Source organism: Acipenser ruthenus, unplaced genomic scaffold, assembly GCF_902713425.1.
Source record: "Acipenser ruthenus unplaced genomic scaffold, fAciRut3.2 maternal haplotype, whole genome shotgun sequence".
NCBI lineage: Eukaryota > Metazoa > Chordata > Actinopteri > Acipenseriformes > Acipenseridae > Acipenser > Acipenser ruthenus.
Window position 1 is genome coordinate 128,512 of NW_026708728.1, and position 22,649 is coordinate 151,160.

The window sequence follows — 22,649 nt, forward strand, 5'->3', positions numbered from 1 at the left end:
CAGACAGATAGATAGATAGATAGATAGAAATGACCTGTCCAGTATTTTTGACTGCTATGAAATGAAAAAATAATGTGATATCTTGTTACAATTGTAAGTCGCCCTGGATAAGGGTGTCTGCTAATAATAATAATAATAATAATAATAATAATAATAATAATAATAATAATGAGCTACCTTACCATTTCATCTATTGTATTGAGACTATTTTAGGTAGTATTTCTACTTTCAACAGGTTCGTGAAGTACTTCGGGGACACCATTAGATGGCGCCACAGGGTCATTATCTGGCAGTACTGCGTGTGAGTTTCTGAGCCTCAAGGTGTAGCCTCTGCCCGCGGCCCCCAAGAGTCTAAACCCGGCACTGCACCCACCTCTGCAATTATGTTTCCATACGCTAGCCTGCTCTACCTCGTGCTGCATCAAAAACCAGACCCTACTCGTTTATCTGGTTCGTTCACATTCCACAGAGGTGTGGTAAAGCATAGGGACGCATTGTAAAGCACAGAGAGGTCTGGTAAAGCATAGGGACGCATTGTAAAGCACAGAGAGGTGTGGTAAAGCATAGGGAAGCATTGTAAACCACAGGGAGGTCTGGTAAAGCATAGGGAAGCATTGTAAACCACAGGGAGGTCTGGTAAAGCATAGGGAAGCAATGTAAAGCACAGAGAGGTCTGGTAAAGCATAGGGAAGCATTCTAAAGCACAGAGAGGTCTGGTAAAGCATAGGGAAGCATTGTAAAGCACAGAGAGGTCTGGTAAAGCATAGGGAAGCATTGTAAAGCACAGAGAGGCCTGGTAAAGCATAGGGAAGCATTGTAAAGCACAGATTGTGCCACGAGACTATACACACACACACGTTTGTATTCCTATATTTGTGGTGACTTCTCATTGACTCTCATTATATTTCTAACTCCAGTCAGGGTGAAAGTTGACAAGAAACTAAATATTTTGGCACTTTTTTTTTAAAAGGCATATTTAGTTCTTAAAAAGGTGTTTTACAAAGTGGGACGTCCCAACAACGTCGTTTTTAAAGGAGTTACTATCTTTGTGAGGACATTTTCTCAAATTTTGTCCGCACATTGATAGTAATACCTGCTTCCCCCCCCCACCCCCCCCCCAGCCCCACCACCCCCCCACCCCACCCCACCACTACACACACACTACACGCTTTGTTACACATTTCAAATGCATTCATTGTTCATTGTAACTGCAGGAAAACACCCTCAGACCACGCCCGTGTTTTCTCTGTAATTACAAACACCATTGTAAGCATGCATGCTATCCGCACTGAGATCTGCGCATGCTTACCATACCAAACATTCCACATATATTTTACCAAATACTTACCAGAAGAAAAAAAAATAAAAAATACTGACAACAATTTAAAAAAAAAAATGACATTTAGAAATCTAACATGAAACAAGTATTATTATTATTATTATTATTATTATTATTATTATTATTATTATTATTATTATTATTATTATTGCTTCTGGTACAGACTTTTTTTTTGCGATATAATTTTGTATCAGTGTGGAGTAGTGGTTAGGGCTCTGGACTCTTGACGGGAGGGTCGTGGGTTCAATCCCAGGTGGGGGACACTGCTGCTGTACCCTTGAGCAAGGTACTTTACCTAGATTGCTCCAGTAAAAACCCAACTGTATAAATGGGGAATTGTGTGTAAATATAATGTGATATCTTGTAACAATTGTAAGTCGCCCTGGATAAGCACGTCTGCTAAGAAATAAATAATAATAATAATAATAATAATAATAATAATAATAATAATAATAATAATAATAATGTTAAATAAAACATACGAGGCGGGGCAGGGCAGTGCGAGGCGGAGCGGGCTTGTTACCTGTTTTACAATTCAGAGCGTTTTCTTTCTCTTTCTTTCTTTCTTTCTTTCTTTCTTTCTTTCTTTCTTTCTTTCTATCTCAGAATCCTTTGACTCGATAATTGACAGGATAAAGCGCCTCTGCAAACACGGTGTTATCTGTTCGCCCTAGCTGTGAAGAATAAGGGCGTGGCATTTCGTCTTCGTGTTGCCATGGCGATGGGTGTGCGCAACGCTGGCTGGCTAAAACATAGGGGACCATTGTAAAGCAGAGAGGTGCAATAAAGCACTTTAAAAAGACTAACTAAACCTCTCCCATAGTAAACGCAGGAGACTTTTCAGAAGCTGTTTAAGACGCCTGATTAAAGCACAAAGCGGTCTAGCATTTTCACACACAGGAGCGCCTATAGTTTCTATATCGCTGATTACTGAGCGGAGATTGAAATTCTCACACCCGGAGGTGTTTTCATGCAGGTGGGTTTATAAAAGATATCAAAGACACATCTAGAGGTGTTTAGATACATTTGCACACGGCTGTATAGAGACAAATCAAACAGACAGGCAAGCAAAACAGGATTTCAGAGCATTTGGAAGTCCGTTTCAGGGAGTACACAATCAAACTGTCACCCAACCCAGCCCCGAAGCGAAAAGCGAACGCTGTTCCTTAAAATGTTTTTAATTGCACGGCTGTGAGTCACAGTCTGTCACCTGCCTCGTTACTATATCCCCACCCCTGCCATTGCACAGGAAACACCTGTCACTATCCATCGTGCTCCACAAACCATTTCTCCGGCAGCCAGGTAAGTTTTTTCAGATTCTCAGGCGTCTCTCTTGCGTGTTTAAAGGGCGGAAATGTTCAATTGAAAGGCTCGGGCGACGATGAGGGCTGCTTTGCATCCTCAAGAATTAAACGACTGAGATATTGCTTTAAAAAATTACTATATGAAGAGAATGTAGATGTTTCGTTTAACATCACCGTGCAATTAAAGAAACTACAACATTATATCGCAAAAGTCTACCGCCGGCAGCCATAATAGCAGCACTAAGTATATGGGGGGGAAACTAAGCGCTGGTGTGTAATTCAATATGTATTATTGAACACGTTTCGACTTTGTGAATACAAATGTATATAGAGGGGGATGCAAAACTTTTGGCCGGAGCTGTCGACAAAAGGGACGCCTTAAAAACCCTTAATTTTTCGGGGGTCACCCCCGGGTTAGCTATAAGGTAGTTACTGCAGCTCAGGGCTGTGAAACGCTTTTTAAAAAAGTCTTGTGATGTCGGGGGAGCAGTGTGTGTCTCCCCATGCGTAGTACATTCCTGAATAGATAATCGTCACATCAAATATGTGCAAATGATTGTAACAAGTATCCGGCAAAAATATTTTACAGAAGTAAGTGCGATGGTCCCACAGATTGCTATCTGTTTCAAGACTTGAGTGAGTGGGTTATGTGACAGAGTTGCGACAGTAATCCATCGCTTGAGTATGGATCGGCAAGTCTGATCTGGCATTTGACAGAAGGAACGGGGGCGGGGCAACGGGTGATTGACAGGCGTCAAAAAAATACTAAGATATCAAAACGTATCGGGAATATTTTTAAATGCAGAAGTGCTGCGATAGTACTGCCAAGCTTAAATAAATAAATAAATAAATAAAAAATATTATTATTATTATTATTATTATTATTATTATTATTTATTTCTTAGCAGACGCCCTTATCCAGGGCGACTTAGAGTCGTAAACAAAAATACATTTCAAGAATCACAGTACAAGTAATAATACAATTAAGTGTGGAGTAGTGGTTAGGGCTCTGGACTCTTGACCGGAGGGTCGTGGGTTCAATCCCAGGTGGGAGACACTGCTGCTGTACCCTTGAGCAAGGTACTTTACCTAGATTGCTCCAGTAAAAACCCAACTGTATAAATGGATAATTGTATGTAAAAATAATGTAATTGTATGTAAAAAATAATGTGATATCTTGTAACAATTGTAAGTCGCCCTGGATAAGGGCGTCTGCTAAGAAATAAATAATAATAATAATAATAATAATAATAATAATAATAATAATAATAATAATAATAATAATAATAATTAAGAGCAAGATAAATACAATGACTTCGGTTCTAGCAAGTACAAGAATATGACAAAATACGATTCAATAACGGAGCAGATAACAGTGTCAGTGATAGTTACATCAGGATATAATTCAATACAAAATTATATCCTGATCATTATCACATATATATATATATATATATAGAGAGAGAGAGAGAGAGAGAGTGAACAAGAAAATGATGTAAGAACGACGCTGCGCCTTTGTAGTTACTGATGTAAAACAGCAATCTCTGCATTGAGAGAAACTTTACCTTTCCAGTTTACTTACATTCCATTAAGGTGACAACCCCCCCTTCCCCCACCCCCCCAAAAAAACAGACAGTATCGTCAATACTGCCTTTCAACAGCGCGTATGTGGCAGCATGCCATCTCAAATATTTAGCATGCATTTGCAAAGGACGGTTGTATTTAGTATACCATACCAAACAAAAGAAAAACATATTTAGATGGAAATTTACAAAATCCAATCTATTCCAACGGGTTACATTCTCAACGCTGCTATACATTGTTATATTGCCACGATTTTATTAATCTATAATATAAACAGGGGACGTTTGATATAACAGCCGGCAAAATTCCTATTGAATATCGTTTGAATCCCACGGAGATAACACCTGAACATCTTCGGCGCTTCCTCTGCGTTCTCAAGTCATTCGTTTTGAATTCAGCCAGCCCTGTTAATTCATGTGGATTTAATTACCTGGATTGAATCTGTTAATGAGTCAGTCAGCAGACTCTTTGATCCAAAGCGATTTACAGAGACTAGGGGGATGAACTCTGCATCATCAACAACTGCTGCTGCTGCTGCAGAGTCACTTCCAATAGGAGCTCGTTTGTTTGACGTCTCATCCTGAAGGACGGAGCACAAGGAGGCTCAGTGACTTGCTCAGAGTCACACACACACAGGGAGTCAGTGGCTGAGTCGGGATTTGAACCGGGAACCTCACTTTGCTTTGCCAACAACAGCAAATATTTTGAGGAGGGGCCCTATGCCGCCCCCCCAAAAAAATTAAACAAAAACAGCAAACAGCAAGAGTTGCTTGACAACCAGCAGCCCCGCCTTGCAAACCGGTCTGACTGTTTCTTTGTTTCTCACACACAGCGGTACTCCCAAGCACGTCTGTTATTGCTGACTGATGCTTGTACCACAGAATGTGGTTTTATGGGATAGATTGTACACACTGGTCAATATTACATCTTGGGTTGAGATCTGCTCAGGTCTTAGAAAGTTAGGAGTTTCTTCTCCTTCATTCATTCATTCATTCATTCATTCATTCATTCATTCATTCATTCATTCTCCCTCTCCTCCTTCATCTGCTCATTTCTCCTTCACTTTCATTCATAATCTCTTCTTCTCATCTTCATCTTCTTCATTATTATTATTATTATTATTATTATTATTATTATTATTATTATTATTATTATTATTTCTTAGCAGACACCCTTATCCAGGGTGACTTACAATTGTTACAAGATATCACATTCTTTTTACATACAATTACCCATTTATACAGTTGGGTTTTTACTGGAGCAATCTAGGTAAAGTACCTTGCTCAAGGGTACAGCAGCAGTGTCCCCCACCTGGGATTGAACCCACGACCCTCCTGTCAAGAGTCCAGGGCCCTAACCACTACTCCACACTGCTGCCCTTCATCATCTTCTTGGGTTGTAATCTGCTCAGAACTCAGATAAACCAGACAGGAGCAGGGAGAGATCTGCCCTCCACTCCTTCATAGATTGTGATCAGCTCACCTCTGAGAACTCAGATAAACCAGACAGGAGCAGCACGGTCATTCCTGTTTCGTCTTGGGTTGTCAGAAAAACACTCAGAAAGATAAACTCAGACATTTCAGCTAAAAAAAGCTCCTCCCAATGTCTTCACCTGGTTAGTACTGTCTCAGCAGTGTGGCGTTATCTAACTTTTAAATTTCTCTCCAAGAAACCAGCTCCTAGTCAGAGAAAAACGTCTGTTATTCCAAACTTGGGACGGTCCGGACAGAATGAACCAAACACGCAACAGATTTGATCCGCGGAACTCCAGTCCGGGAGGTGGGCTTAACGGTGACCTGGTGAGAAATATCCTGAACCAAGCCGGACAGAATGGGGGACAGCATATACCCGACCCAACATCGAAGAGTAAGATCACTTTCAAACAACTCTACCTTTAAAATCTGTCTACCTGAACCAGAACGCAACCTCTACCATTGCAAGGTCAATGTAGGACAGAAACAAAATAAGCCATCTGTCTGATTTGATTTGATTTGATTGAACCAGGAAGGCGCCGTTGAGATTCAAATCTCTTTTTTTCAACGGAGACTTGATTGTGAAGGTGGCATGCAATAATCACTGTGTATTTACATAGTAGTTAATTAGTGAATACAGGTGTGCTTACATATCGTTACAATGTTATTATGCAGAGTTACAATGGACTTAATGTGGCAATCTGTTTGCATGATATATGTCAGTACAGATTTGTATCAGAAAAGGGTTAGTGTTATGATTAGAGTTAGGGTTAGGGTTAGGGTTAGTGCATTGTAACTATACATAATGGCATTTTAATTAGCTTTGAATTCATCTGCATTCAGACTATTGGGGTTCACTTACATTGACTGGGGGTTGACCTTTATGTAGGGGATACAGGAAGTGAGAGAGACAAACTTAGGAGACAGAGGGAAGGAGACATCTTTTCTCCACACAGAGAGGGGGCGGAAAGGGGTGTCTAGGGTTACCTAGTCATGTTGATGCAGAATCACCGGGATCCTTGAAGACCTTCACAGAGTTCTGAGATCCATCAGCTGCTATGGGAACCGGACGAGCTCTGATGGGCTGATCCGCCTCCTCTCGTTCGTTAATTTTCTCACGATCTTTTATCTTCAGCTTCGAAGCCTTCGAAAGAATCTGGCGGGAAAGAGAATTTTTACAAGCGGACCACGCAAGCCCTGGCCGTTCTGCTCCTCACCACAGTTACAGCAGGAACCGGACTGCATTGTGAGTACTGGACTCTCAGAACTGCAAAACACACCGGAACCTGCTTCTTAAAGCATGTAACACCTTCCATTAAGAGTCTCGAATGACTGTGTGTTTGCATGGCAGTTACTCATGTGTCCTTACACATCATTACAATGTTATTATGTGTAATTACTAGTGTAACAAATAGCAACAAAAATATTGATGAAATATTGATTTAGAATGTATCAAAAGTCATGTAAATAAATACAGCTTGTGTTCAGATTTTATTTCCTAGACTAGATGCATTTGGTAGTGAATGGGTTAAGGACGCTGGCATGGTAATATCAGTCTTGTTAACGCTGAGTAATCGGGAGCAGCAGGTGGAGAAATGTCTCAAAGGGTGGGGGATGTAAAATTTTTCAGATTTTCAAACAGGTTTATCTGCTTGACTTAGTTTCTTGCACTGTAGTTTTACTTGAATGCTTAACTGTGTTTCGTCAGTTTACCCTGTATTTTTAATATGCTTTACCAGACCTCGCTGTGCTTTACAATGCTTCCCTATGCTTTACCACACCTCTCTGTGCTTTACAATGCTTCCCTATGCTTTACCAGACCTCTCTGTGCTTTACAATGCTTTACCAGACCTCTCTGTGCTGTACAATGCTTCTCTATGCTTTACCAGACCTCTCTGTGCTTTACAGTGCTTCCCTATGCTTTACCAGACCTCTCTGTGCTTTACAATGCTTCCCTATGCTTCCCTATGCTTTACCATACGGTATGGTAAAGCATAGGGAAGCATTGTAAAGCACAGAGAGGTCTGGTAAAGCATAGGGAAGCATTGTAATGCACAGAGAGGTGTGGTAAAGCATAGGGAAGCATTGTAAAGCACAGAGAGGCCTGGTAAAGCATAGGGAAGCATTGTAAAGCACAGAGAGGTCTGGTAAAGCATATAAAAACGGTAAACTAACCCTTATAAACGTTTCCCATAGTAAAAGCACAGCAACGTGTAATAAAGCACAGACATTTTTGAGTTGAATATTTTTTACTGAGTTGAGGAAATACCTGTGCGTAGGGGTCTACTTAAATCGCAGGAAAAACATCTTAGGGAGGGGAAAGCTGCAAACGCACTGTGGTATACTTTTAGAAGGGAAGAAAAGCGACGGGGGATCTGATCAGCAGGATATATTTTTGTGCGTGTCTGTGTTTTAGATTCCAAAATGTCCAGGGCGAGCACGGAGTACAGCAGCCTGCTCGACAGCCACACAGATTTGGTGCAGAAGCTAGAAGAGGTGAAGCTGGATTACTCCACCCTGCAGGAGAGGTACGCGGCGATCGAGGAGCAGCTGACGTCAGTGCACGATAAGTTTACCAGCCTGCAGGGGGCGCACTCGGACCTGCGGAGCAAGTTAATGAGCGGCATTCAGAAGTACCTCCCACAAGGGGACAGCATCCTGAGAAGCATCCAGGAGAATGGTGAGTAAAAACGGGCTGGATGGAGGTGTTATTTACAACACACAGCGAGGTGTAAATGTCTTGTTCATTAACTATATCTCTCCTTGTTTCAGTGCTGGAGAAGTTACCAGTGGATCTCTCGTTCAACGACAATGCCGGTAATTAAACACACACAACGGAGAGGGTTACCGACAGATAACGCCACACACACACATATTAAATCTAGTAATTCTTCATAATAACAGTAATTCTGCATAATGGAGCAGTGTGGAGTAGTGGTTAGGGCTCTGGACTCTTGACCGGAGGGTCGTGGGTTCAATCCCAGGTGGGGGGGGACACTGCTGCTGTACCCTTGAGCAAGGTACTTTACCTAGATTGCTCCAGTAAAAAACCCAACTGTATAAATGGGTAATTGTATGTAAAAATAATGTGATATCTTGTAACAATTGTAAGTCGCCCTGGATAAGGGCGTCTGCTAATAAATAATAACATTGTAATGATGTGTGAGCACACATGGATTTACTAAGTAACTGCTATGCACACACACAGCAATTGCAAACATACACAGCGCAAAGTGCTCCCACGAAAGCATTGAAACAGTCCTTCTTTTGGTCTTATTAAACAGAGCGGCGTGCGGTTGTAGTCCCGGTTGGTTCGGGCTGTAACAGAATATTTCGTTTCTCTTTAGAGTCCGTTGAAGCCAGCTCTGTTGAGGGGTACCTGGAGCAGGGGGTTGAGTTAGGTTCTGATGATTGGGTCCCTGTTTCTGAGGGAAGAGGACTGATAACAGGACAAGATTTGACAGCAGAAGTCAAAGACGACAGTAAGGAACTCTCAAAATTTGACTGAAACGCTGGTGTGTGTTAACTAGGGGGAAACACCCGTTTACCTGTGTAGTTTACTGGAGCTCTCTTTCGCATTGTGAAACTTAAGAGCCAGTCATTTTATCAAACTGATTGTTGCCAGTGTAACAACTGAATAAGGAATACAAACTACAGCTCAGCATGCCTCTGCCCCAGCAGTAACAGTGAGGGATGGTGGGATCTGTAGTTCCTAACGCAGGCAGCTGTGCACTCAGGTTTTTGAATGGCGTAATGTGTTCTGATTCTCAGCACGCGGGCGATTTGTAGGGATTAAAAAAAAACTATTGAATTTTGTCCAGATTCAGGTTCCCTTATATCACGGGCTGCCTCCTTCCTGTCCAAACTGGGAGTTCCAGCTGTTGTCTTATCGGTCTTTGCCTACGCCTTTAAGAAGCGAGGCAGCATAGCAGGTAATTCACAGCTTCATCCATCGAAACTTGAAACAGTCAACTGCCGGATAGACAGCTCTGGACAAAAGTTTTGCATTGATTTTAGGATTGAGACATCATAAAATAAATCTCATTGGACTCTATGAAGCTGAGGGAGTTCATTCTATATAGAGGGGGTGGAATTCAATATGTTAACAAGGGAACATTATTCAGCAGCTTTCATTGGACTCTATGAAGCTGAGGGAGTTCATTCTATATAGAGGGGGTGGAATTCAATATGTTAACAAGGGAACATTATTCAGCAGCTTTCATTGGACTCTATGAAGCTGAGGGAGTTCATTCTATATAGAGGGGGTGGAATTCAATATGTTAACAAGGGAACATTATTCAGCAGCTTTCATTGGACTCTATGAAGCTGAGGGAGTTCATTCTATATAGAGGGGGTGGAATTCAATATGTTAACAAGGGAACATTATTCAGCAGCTTTCATTGGACTCTATGAAGCTGAGGGAGTTCATTCTATATAGAGGGGGTGGAATTCAATATGTTAACAAGGGAACATTATTCAGCAGCTTTCATTGGACTCTATGAAGCTGAGGGAGTTCATTCTATATAGAGGGGGTGGAATTCAATATGTTAACAAGGGAACATTATTCAGCAGCTTTCATTGGACTCTATGAAGCTGAGGGAGTTCATTCTATATAGAGGGTGTGTGATTCAATATGTTAACAAGGGAACATTATTCAGCAGCTTTCATTGGACTCTATGAAGCTGAGGGAGTTCATTCTATATAGAGGGGGTGGAATTCAATATGTTAACAAGGGAACATTATTCAGCAGCTTTCATTCAACTTTAAGAAGCAAAATGTGTTTCTTCTGTAGGGTGGTGCAACACTTTTGGCCAGAGCTCTACAGGGTTATGTGATATCTCTGATCTCCTGTTTTTGATATGATGTTTGATGGATTTTCTCTCTTTTCTGTGCAGGACAGCTAAACAACAGACTAGGTAAGTGTGCAGCCCAGGTTTCCTGTAATACAGCCGTGTGCACATTTAGTAAAATACCCCCATTGCATCTGTAGTTTTGATTTGTGTGCGTGTGAAATCTCAAAATCCATTAAGGCCGCCATCTTTGTGAGGTCAAAGGAGGCAGTTCCCTATATACTCACCACTTTGACCTTATCTGACCTCACAAAGATGACAGCCTTTAAGGGTTACCTCAACCATCTTTGTGAGGTCAGCCAGCAGTTAGCACCGGCGCCACCTATAGTCTGGAGGTCTGTTTCTGTAAAAATCATGTTAATTGCATACTTTGCTACCGATGAAAACGTGTGGTAGATTAGCTTGAATTCTGTGCAATCCCTGATATGATAACTAATAGTATGTCTCCTTTTGGGAACAGGGAAGAAAACATATCAAGACTCTCTGAGCTCCAAAGGGAAAGGGTGTAAGTAGAATGGTGACGATCATTTTGATCACACAGGTCCCCTTTATAAAAAGTGTATTAAAACAATGGTAAAGCACAGGGAAGCATTGTAAAGCACAGAGAGGTGTGGTAAAGCATAGGGAAGCATTGTAAAGCACAGAGAGGTGTGGTAAAGCATAGGGAAGCATTGTAAAGCACAGAGAGGTGTGGTAAAGCATAGGGAAGCACTGTAAAGCACAGAGAGGTCTGGTAAAGCATTGGGAAGCATTGTAAAGCACAGAGAGGTGTGGTAAAGCATAGGGAAGCATTATAAAGCACAGAGAGGTCTGGTAAAGCATAGGGAGAAACATGACCAGCCAGTATAACCATGGGGAAAGCATGAGGCACCTGCAATAGCACCGTGCTTTATAAAAAACGTGGTCTGCTTTTATAAGGGGCCGTTGATTCAGTTCACAGGCAGATTTTGTGTTTGAGGTGAACAGCAACGAGAATGTGATTTTTTATTACAACACAATTTGATCTTGTTTCTTTCCATGAAACTCAGACAATGTATTTTTTTGCCTTCTTTCTAGTTAATGATGTGCTTTCAGAGAATTTAGGTAAGACTGTCAATTTTTTTTTTTTTGTTCAACGTGGTCGGAGGGTCGCTAAAACTAGAGAGGGCGCGGTGTAATGCACCGCTTGACCACCAGAGGGCGGTCAACAATATCAACTTTTAAATAAATCTAAAAACAAAGCTTTTAATAACAATATTGTTGATGTATATGATTTTAACAGAAAAAAAACCACTGAAATAAGCCTGACTCTCTTTTGTTTTTGTCAGTCCCGGTGAATGCGCAGAACCAACACAGTTCATTCGGTAAGTTTATAAACAGCCAAAATGAAACGGAAAATAAACGAGGTCCTATTGGAAGTGACTCAGCAGCAGCAGCAGCAGTTGCAAAAAATTAAAAAAATCTACCGGAAGCCATAATAGTAGTACAGTAGTATTTCAAGTTAGATTTCGAAAAATATCACATTTCAGTTTTTTTGTTAAGTAAATGGAAAACTACAAAGCGCTCGGTGTGTAATTCAATATGTTAACGTTGCATTTATTCAGCAGGGTTCATTCGACTTCATGAAGCAGAATTAGTTCATTCTATATAGAGGGTGATGATGATGCTAAACCCAGAACTGTATATATGATGTCAAGGTTGGAGGACAGTGAATGTTTTTCAATTTTAATTTCCAAATTTAGTTTTTTGTCAGTATCTGGAATGGCTGAAAAACTGCGTGAAGTAAACTGTACGTTCTGTCTAGGCGCAAAGACAGGGTTTAGTATCGGTTTAGTATCCAGATATTCTTTATTTTATTTGATATTCCTTTTACATCATGAAGCTAACTGCAGTTTTTTTCTCCCACCAGTGTCAGCTGTTACAGATAAACTGCGTAATCTCAAAGGTAAGTTTAATACTAGTCAGCTTAAACCGAGGGGAACACGGGGCCGCTTTCTGTGGCTTAGAACCTGGTTTCAGGCCACTGCGCGGCGCACCAGGCAGGGAGACTTGGGGTTTGATACAGCAAACCTCAAACTAGGTCTCCCGTCGGACGGGGGTCTCCTGGAACCAGGTTTCAAGCCCCCGCTGTTCCTGAGGAAGGGGCTTCGCGTTCCCTCTGCTTTAGAATCAAACAGTAAACCTGCATTTGGATCAGCGACAGAGTGCGTTCTGAAGAATTCAATTCTCTCTATGCTTTCTCAATAGATAACTATCTCCTTTTCTAAACTCTACGGTATGGTTTTCACTTTCTTGCAAAACGCAGTTCATTCATTCATCAAAAAAAGGTCATTTTTGCAGCTGTCAATCAAAACTAGGAATTATTATTATTTATTTCTTAGCAGACGCCCTTATCCAGGGCGACTTACAGTTGTTACAAGATATCACATTATTTTTACATACAATTACCCATTTATACAGTTGGGTTTTTACTGGAGCAATCTAGGTAAAGCACCTTGCTCAAGGGTACAGCAGCAGTCTCCCCCACCTGGGATTGAACCCACGACCCTCCGTTCCAGAGCCCTAACCACTACTCCACACTGCTGCCCTATTACAACTCCTCAATAATGTGTGCGTCATTACATTCTGAAGATTTTCAAAAAAGGGGGTTCGGTTCTTTAAAAGAGGCTATCGATTTCACAAAAGGGGCTAGCAATTTCTTAAGAGGGGCTATCGATTTCACAAAAGAGGCTAGCAATTTTTTTAAGAGGGGCTATCGATTTCAAAAAAAGAGGTTTCCATTTTTTAAGAGGGGCTATCGATTTCACAAAAGAGGCTGGCAATCTTAAGAGGGGCTATCTATGGCACAAAAGAGGCTATGTTTTTTTTTTATTGGCTATTTAAAAAAAGGGCTATCGATTCCCAAAAAATGCAAGTCAGTCATTTCAGCGTCTGTAATGAAATCATCTCCGTGCTTTCTTTACAGGTAGCGACATGATGAAGAAACTGTACGGTGAGGTCAAATTATCATACTGGTGTCTATTTTTGTTTACACTGATTTTATTAAAGATATATTATTACAACATTTCGTGGGAGTGAACAACACTGATCAAATATATTCTCTGCTCTTTCTTTATAGACAAGAGCCCGTTTTACAGATATTTCGGTAAGATTTGAATTCTCTTTTTTTTTTTGCAGCCTTCCTAAATATAGTCTTTGATGCTGGGGGGGCGAGAGTTCTGTCTGTTTTACCTCCATCAGAGGCTCTCTTAATACATATCTCTGTGTCTTAGAAGTTAAGATGTGGTCTGTAGGGAGTTTCTTATTGATATGAGAAAAGTTATCAATAGTAAAGGTGAGGGAAGGACAGCGTTTCTCGTTTTGAAATCGATATTAATGATTGATTTAATACCAGCCGATCAATTACGAGTATTAGCACGCACTCTTATCAAAAATTGAATAAAATATGTATATATATTTTTGGTTTTTTTGTATTAGGTGCTAGGGGAGATACGAAGCCACTGTCTACACTAGGTAAGTCTGCTGGCAGTCTTTCTCCAAACTTGGGGTGCAGTTTTAAAATGACTTTCGGGGTAGCGAGGTCTTCTGCATGGTTTCCAGAGATCAAAGCCCTTCTGGAACGCTTCGATACGATTTCCATTCTCTTTTTTTAATTTCTTATTCTGAAGGATACTTCAGCTGCTAAAATGTATGCAAACGAGGTAATCCTAACTCGCTGCATCCTAGTTCATATTGTATTCGTATTATTGTTTGCACTGACTGTGAGCAACAGTATATTTAAACATGAATCTTGCATTGTAACCCTGTACTGCCCTGTAACACCTGTGTGAGTCGCCTGGGATAAAGCAGGGGTCTGACAAAATAATAATAATAATAATAATAATAATAATAATAATAATAATAGATATGCTTACTGGACATTATACAGTGTATATATATATATATATATATATATATATATATATATATATATATATATATATATATATATATATATAGTCAGAGTAGAGAGAGAATAAGCAAAGATGTAGTCCAGGGGTTTGATACAGGACTACATCCCCCAGAATGCCTTGGGGTTTGTGATTAGAGCCAGGAGGGGAAACACCACATTCTAATGGAATGAGGGACACCTGTCTGTAATTAAGCAGGCAGGTGTATAAAGGCAGGTCTAAAAACTTTATTAGAAGTCTGTATGAAGGCATTCTGGGGGATGTAGTCCTGTATCAAGCCCCTGGACTACATTTCTCCTTATCCTCCCCCTCCTCTACCACAATATATAATTTGATGTATACATGTTTTAATCAAATGCTCTCCCCTCTGATTTCATTACAGAGAAACCCACGCCAACTTATCCTGAGCATCTCGGTAAACTTTTGATTTGATTTATTTTTTTGGTTCATCTATTTAAAATGTGTATTCCATATAACTAGTGTTGTAGTTTTTTGTTCTAAAAATGAAATTCTCTGTGTGTTCTTTATAGAGGCACCCACCCTTGCGTATACTAAAAGTTTAGGTAAGTTTGTATTTCATTTTCTTATTAAAAATTATGTGATTCTTATAAATGTTTCTAAAATGATCAGTGAAAAAATAATTCTGAGGGTCTGAATTCAGAAATACTCAAAGGAACTAAAATTCAATGACAAACGTTTCCGCTAGAAGTCTTTCTCAGTGTCTTCAGTGTAAATTCAATGGCAAACGTTTCCACTAGAAGTCTTTCTCAGTGTCTTCAGTGTAAATTCAATGGCAAATGTTTCCACTAGAAGTCTTTCTCTGTGTCTTCACTGTAAATTGAATGGCAAACGTTTCCACTAGAAGTCTTTCTCAGCGTCTTCAGTGTAAATTCAATGGCAAATGTTTCCACTAGAAGTCTTTCTCTGTGTCTTCAGTGTAAATTCAATGGCAAACGTTTCCACTAGAAGTCTTCCTCAGTGTCTTCAGTGTAAATTCAATGGCAAACGTTTCCACTAGAAGTCTTTCTCAGTGTCTTCAGTGTAAATTCAATGGCAAACATTTCCACTAGAAGTCTTTCTCAGTGTCTTCAGTGTAAATTGAATGACAAATGTTTCCGCTAGAAGTCTTTCTCAGTGTCTTCAGTGTAAATTCAATGGCAAACGTTTATACTAGAAGTCTTTCTCAGGGTCTTTAGTGTAAATTCGATAACAAACGTTTCCACTAGAAGTCTTTCTCAGTGTCTTCAGTGTAAATTGAATGACAAACGTTTCCACTAGAAGTCTTTCTCAGTGTCTTCAGTGTAAATACAATGGCAAACGTTTCCACTAGAAGTCTTTCTCAGCGTCTTCAGTGTAAATTCAATGGCAAATGTTTCCACTAGAAGTCTTTCTCTGTGTCTTCAGTGTAAATTCAGTGACAAACATTTCCTCCAGAAGTCTCTCTCAGTGTTTTCAGTGTATGGATGAGAAACACATGAACCTTCTCTCTGTGCTTTCATTACAGAACACAAAGCCCCCACATTTTCTGAACGATTCGGTAAGATTTTATTTTTTATTTGTATTTTAAAAGATCTGGTGCTGTCTGTAAAGAGTGAAGCTCTGGCCCCTGTGAGCCAGCGAGTGTCTTAACCGCTGTGCGAGAGAGCCGGGCTCGTCTGCATCCGTGGTTCTGTAGATTTTATCCTCCTCTCACCAGCAGGGGGCAGTGCAGTGCAGCACACAACCCTGACCCTTTACATTCATTTATAAAGATCTTAATGTAGAACCCTGAGCTCCAAACGGTCAAGGTTTCTTAACAGTCAATAAACTAAAAAAAGCGACCCTTTAAATTAAAGCATGAGCGATGTATTTTTGCAATGCATCCTGGGATGCTTGTCCATCAAGAACATGTATCAATTAAAAACATTTTTCCCAGTAATGAAATATTTGAACGAGCCAGTTAAAAACCCTTTGAAATGTCGTCAGGCTAAAGCAGAGGTAAACTCGCATTAAAGTCAACAAAAGGATCTCTCTGTGTTTTCTTGACAGAAGAACCAGACTCTGCCTATTCTTCTAGTTTCGGTAAGCTTTTTTATTTTCTTAATATTACATTTATTTAATGCTACTGCTACTACTACTACTACTACTACTACTACTACTACTACTAATAATAATAATAATAATCTGATCATTCAAATTATGAATTCCCGTTTACACACTTACTGTTTTTTTTACTGTGTTTTCTTTACAGAGAAGTTTGCCCCAGTCTATTCAGAGCGTTTCGGTAAGCCACAAATGGTTCAGCCCAGTGACCTGACTCAGGTTTGAAAAGCAGGGGTGGCCTACTACTGTATACAGCAACAAAATAAATGAAAACAGCCACCCTACGACAATCCTAATGTCAGAACAGAAAACTATTTGATAGTCCATCGGAAATGAGATCACGATTGAGAAATGAGATGAATCTCACAGAACCAGCTCTTTAAATATGCTGTACTATCAGACTCTGCTTTCTCCTCTCTGCTTGAGATCACCCATAATGCACTGCACACCAACGCTGCCCTCAGTTGCTTGGCCGAGTCTTAGCGGCGACCGCTCTCTTGACTAGTGACGGATTATAAGGATACATGATTGAGAAATAAGTGAGTGCTGCTACAACGAAAGGAGAGACATGCTGAAGAAGTCAATTACTCCACTCTATAACTCATCAGATTGTGAAGGTGTGTGGTTCAACTTCTGAAACGTTGTCTCTCGCTTCTCTACAGAGAAACCAGCTGCGGTGTTTTCTGATCGCATCGGTAAGGTGTTTTCTTCTTTCATATTTGCAATCGCAGTTTTGACTGTGAGCAAATAAACCTGAGGATGGAATAAAATGTATCAGACAAATTTTTGATGTTTAAAGTACAGCTAGTGGGCAGTGAGGTTCGTAGGAATTAGGTTTGGTGGCCCAGTGGTAAAAAAAGGGTCTTGATACCAGGAGGTTCAAATCACCCGGCTCAGCGCTGACTCCCTGTGTGTGTGTGACCCTGAGCAAGTCACTGAACCTCCTTGTGCTCCGTCCTTCAGGATGAGACGTCAAACAAACAAGCTCCTATTGGAAGTGACTCTGCAGCAGCAGCAGCAGTTGTTGATGATGCAGAGTTCACCCCCCTAGTCTCTGCAAGTCGCTTTGGATAAAAGCGTCTGCTAAATGACTTTACTATTAATAATAATAATAATAATAATAATAATAATAATAATAATAATAATAATAATAATAATTAGTATTATTATTAGTATTATTATGTTAGGTCAGTAGCGTTTCAAGTTCTCTATGTACAGTTTTGCATTTTAGAAATCACAGAATAATAGGATTCTAGACAATATTGATTGAATATTGAACTCTTTATCTCTATATATGTGTTCCTCTGTTAGACTCTGTGGAGGCCAGACAGCAGCATTCTTCAGTAGGTAAGGTAATGATTTTATTTTCCTTAGATAATCTACATTGGCTTCCTAATATTGGGAGAAAGACTTATAGCTCTGACCAAAGGTTTTGCATCACCTAGAATTCTATGATTCACTTAAAAAAAATATGAACATAATTTAGATATTTTATTTATCATCATGTAATCAAAATAAACTACAAAATACACAGTATTTTGTGTGAGATTTCGGTAATGTCACATTTTTCAGTTTTTCAAGGGAACATTATTCAGCAGCTTTCACTGGACTCTATGAAGCTGAGGGAGTTCATTCTATATAGAGGGGGTGGAATTCAATATGTTAACAAGGGAACATTATTCAGCAGCTTTCACTGGACTCTATGAAGCTGAGGGAGTTCATTCTATATAGAGGATGTGGAATTCAATATGTTAACAAGGGAACATTATTCAGCAGCTTTCATTGGACTCTATGAAGCTGAGGGAGTTCATTCTATATAGAGTGTGTGGAATTCAATATGTTAACAAGGGAACATTATTTAGCAGCTTTCATTGGACTCTATGAAGCTGAGGGAGTTCATTCTATATAGAGGGGGTGGAATTCAATATGTTAACAAGGGAACATTATTCAGCAGCTTTCACTGGACTCTATGAAGCTGAGGGAGTTCATTCTATATAGAGGGTGTTGATGATGCATAGCTGTAGTCCTGTCATCAAGTGAATACAACACTCTGAAAACTGGAATGCTTGTTGGTTAGCAAGTATTTTTAAATTTTATCCCGAGCATAGTTTTGATAGTAATATTAAGCAAAATGAGGTACGGGCAGAACACAAGTATTGCATGCAAAAAAATAAATGAATTTCACCCAATGAAGGTCAGCACTAAATCACATCTCAGAGGATTATTCAGAACTGAACTCTAATTGAATTGAAACAATCTATTATTATTATTTTTTTTAGATTCCAGCAAGGATCAGTCTCCAAAAGGTAACATTTTATTAACTAAATTAAAAGTTTAAAAAAACAATTAGAATGAATATTATAAATGCAGCCAACAATGTGATATCTACAAAGAGGTCCAGGTTATAAGACATGATCTGGCATTTATGTCAAATCAAGAAAGAAAGGATCAAGCACAAATTTAAGACTCACTCAGATTTAAGACTCACTCTGCGTTCTTATGAAAAGAAGGGAAAAAGGGGACTGAAGTCTAAAACATCATAAATGGTCTGGTTAAAGTCCAAGACACAACTTCAAGTTTAGCACAGAGAGAAGATCCAGAGGGCAGAAATGGAAGCTGATTAGAGTTTAGAACAGAAGGCAGGAAACCTTTTTTTATAAATGCATGGAATAGCCTACCAGGTAACACAGTAGGATCTAAAACACTGGGAACGTTTTAAAAAAGGCTAGTGTTTTTAAATGAGTTCCCCCCAGTAGGGGAGAATGGTGTGCTAACAAGGGGATGAGCCTTGATGGACTGAATGGCCTTTTCTCGTTCTCAAACTTTTATGTTCTTATTTTTAAAAAAATTCAGCCTTTGTTTATTGAAACCGTCCCAAGTCTCACGATCACAAGATTTAAAACAACAGCGACATCTGACTGTCCTGCAATACCACATAGCTACATCTCCTCTATTCTCCACAGACGGAGTGGTTCTGGACCCCTACACGGCGTACCCCAAACTGATACTGTCCCGGGACGGAAAGCGGCTCCGACTGGGCGATGAAACGCGGGCCGTCTCCGACGACAACCCCGAGAGGTTCGATTACTGGGAATGTGCCGTGGGCCAGGAGGGCTTCACCTCAGGGCGCCACTTCTGGGAGGTGGACGTGGGGCAGAACCAGCACTGGAAGCTGGGAGTCGCCAGAGCCTCTGCCCAGAGGAAAGGGGAGTTCAGCATGCTCCCCCGGGATGGGTACTGGACTCTGTGGTGGTACGGAGACCAGTTATGGGCCCTGACTGACCCCCTGACATCTCTAGCCCCGGGGTTGAAGGTCCAGAAGGTGGGGATCAGTCTGGTGTACGATGAAGGGCGACTCTCCTTTTACGACGTAGAGAGCGGAACTCTTCTCTATACTTTCACTGACGTCTTCACCGAGAAGCTTTACCCATTTTTCTGGACCTGGGATACGAGCACAGATCTTGTCATACTGTAAATCAGAAGTGTGTTATAACAAGAGCATCTTATGTGTTTAGTGTATTCATAACGGGTTATAAAAATGGAAATCAAGCTCACATAATCCTATATATGGGTCAAATACTTCTTCCGATTTAATATGATTTCAGTAAAATCTTTTTAGAAGCCCTCAATCAAAAACATCACGTCACAGCGAGATTTCTTATCGAGCTGTATTTTCAAAGCTCCGATTCCAGCCTTTAATGAGCTCCGACTTTTTTAAGGAGACAAAACAAACACCCCTAGTGAACCACACTAGAAGGGAACAGCTAATCTGTTTATATAATCATTATGATGATGATGATGCAGCTGCAGAATGTGGAGAATCTGTGGAAGACTGTGAATTCCGCGGGAGACTTCCAATTCCGCGATTTTCCGAGGAATTCCGTTACCCGCAGAATTGCACTGCCTGTGGTCTTGAGTCATTTGAAACATCTTTCTAAAATGACTCATTTTCATAATCAACATGCTAACTGCCTTGTTCTGCATAGTTCTCAAAGCTTTGGGTGCCCCAGTTCTTATTTCTACACTATGAATTCCGAAGGTACACTCAAGCTCTTTTGAAGAGAGTGAAAAAAAAAAAAATTAACCAATAATTTTGTAAGAATTAAAAGACAGCAGACACCAAATGCTGTCTGCCCATTACAAACAGCATTGATTGTGTTTATTAATATATAACTCATTTTCCATATACAGCCTATGTAATAAGTAAATTCAATTCTAAACAAGAGCTAACTGTCTGAGTGCACACAGAGTCATATGGTAGCTCAATTTATTATTATTATTATTATTATTATTATTAATTTTGGTCCGGGGAAAATATAAATCTATCCAGATTATTTTGTTTATCTGTTATCTGTAAATATCCATTTTCTTTTTGCCTCATTTTAAATTAAACTTTTTTGTCTGTGTGTGTGAATTCAGTGGTACCATGATTATACTGCATATTTACCATTGTTTTTCTGAGCTCCATAAGTGAGAGATAAAGAAAGAAAGAGCAAAACTCAAACTTGACCAGAAAACCAAGACTTTGCTGTCTGTGTAAATACCCCTTACATAACTTTACTGCATTCTGAAAACTGCATTGAGAGTTACACTGAATTATATGTGCTTATGCAATGATATACAAGTAGAATCCAATGTTATAAGCCATTTTCCATTTGAATCTCTGTGTGTCTTTGTATTTAAATCATTTATTTTTGGATTTCTGTCATTCACTTTGCTGCTGTCTTCAATAAATACTGCTTTGGAAATTCTATTTTTTTTTGATAGGGTTATTATATGCCAGCATGATTATATGTATAATGATAAGGGGTGAATCTGTGGAAGAAAATACATTGTAAATTATTTGCAATGTTGGGAAAAAAAGTACTTACCTTATTTTTTCACGCACGACTGAACCCTTTCCGTTACCTCTCTGAAACAGGAGCCACTGCAGTTACGAGTTACTGAAAAAAAATGTAATCAGATTACAGTTACAGGTTACTCAAAGATGTAATCAGATTACAGTTACAAGTTACTCAAAAAATGTAATCAGACTACAGTTACAAATTACTGAAAAATGTAATGAGAAAAATGTAATCAGATTACATTTATGAGTTACTCAAAAATGTAATTAGATTACAGTAAAGTGTTACTCACTGATTCATCACTTTGAGCTGCTTACCCTACATAAAACTTTACTAATTCAACCGAGATTAACCCACAGTGACTGAACTAGGTGCATTCCCACCTCAGGGTGGTTAATGTCTACAGTAACACGTGCAGAACCAGCACACTCCTCTCAATGAGACCATTAAGAAACACTTCACATTTTAACCCTACTTATCAATCAATCTATCTATCTATTTTATATAGCGCCTTTCATAGTGGACCACCATCACAAAGCGCTTCACAAGATACAGTAACAACAAGAAAATCCATAATACTTTAAATACAGAGAAATGCACAATACATGATATTTAAAAATAAATGTCTAATACATTAAATACAATGGAAAGTGCATACTACATGTATGTGACATGTGAACCAACCCTCGTTTCAACATGGAAGACACTGGAAATGTGTGTCTTTACATTATTATTATTTATTTCTTAGAAGACACCCTTATCCAGGGCGACTTACAATTGTTACAAGATAACATTATTTGTACATACAATTACCCATTTATGCAGTTGGGTTTTTACTGGAACAATCTAGGTAAAGTACCTTGCTCAAGGGTACAGAGCAGTGTCCCACACCTGGGATTGAACCCACGACCCTCCGGTCAAGAGTCCAGAACCCTAACCACTACTCCACACTGCCTTGGTTCTCACTTCTAAACATATACAAAATCAAGAAACATATTAAGCAAACGAACCAGGACATGTCTGTTTGTCGCCTCGCCTAGTGCTTTATACACCCCGGCATTAAAATACTAATCATTGGAAAATTAACTTAGGCGGGGCGAAATGTTTACTTTATACTGTTTGGCTAGACTTAACCTGCTCTCTTTCTCTCTCAACACATCTTCCCTTTTTCCCCTCCCTCACTCCATCCCTCCCTCCCCTCCGTCCCTCCACTCTTCTCTCTCCCCTCCCCTCCTCCCCTCTTCT

The 22,649-nt window shown here is 39.8% G+C and overlaps 1 protein-coding gene across 1 annotated transcript; it reads left to right on the top strand.

The window, feature by feature from the left end:
- The first annotated feature begins 237 nt into the window (after positions 1-237).
- On the top strand, positions 238-21,313 carry LOC131735556 (tripartite motif-containing protein 75-like). Its single transcript, XM_059021620.1, has 25 exons — positions 238-301; positions 5,897-6,093; positions 6,835-6,945; positions 8,116-8,379; positions 8,472-8,516; positions 9,047-9,181; positions 9,521-9,631; positions 10,595-10,615; positions 11,010-11,054; positions 11,606-11,632; positions 11,857-11,892; positions 12,282-12,317; positions 12,438-12,473; positions 13,494-13,520; positions 13,647-13,673; positions 14,006-14,041; positions 14,861-14,893; positions 15,009-15,041; positions 15,983-16,015; positions 16,507-16,539; positions 16,709-16,741; positions 17,223-17,255; positions 17,872-17,907; positions 18,840-18,866; positions 19,524-21,313. Exons 2-25 carry the CDS (start codon positions 5,958-5,960, stop codon positions 20,033-20,035), a joined length of 1,866 nt encoding a protein of 621 aa, XP_058877603.1. The 5' UTR covers positions 238-301; positions 5,897-5,957; the 3' UTR covers positions 20,036-21,313.
- Positions 21,314-22,649: the final 1,336 nt, after the last annotated feature.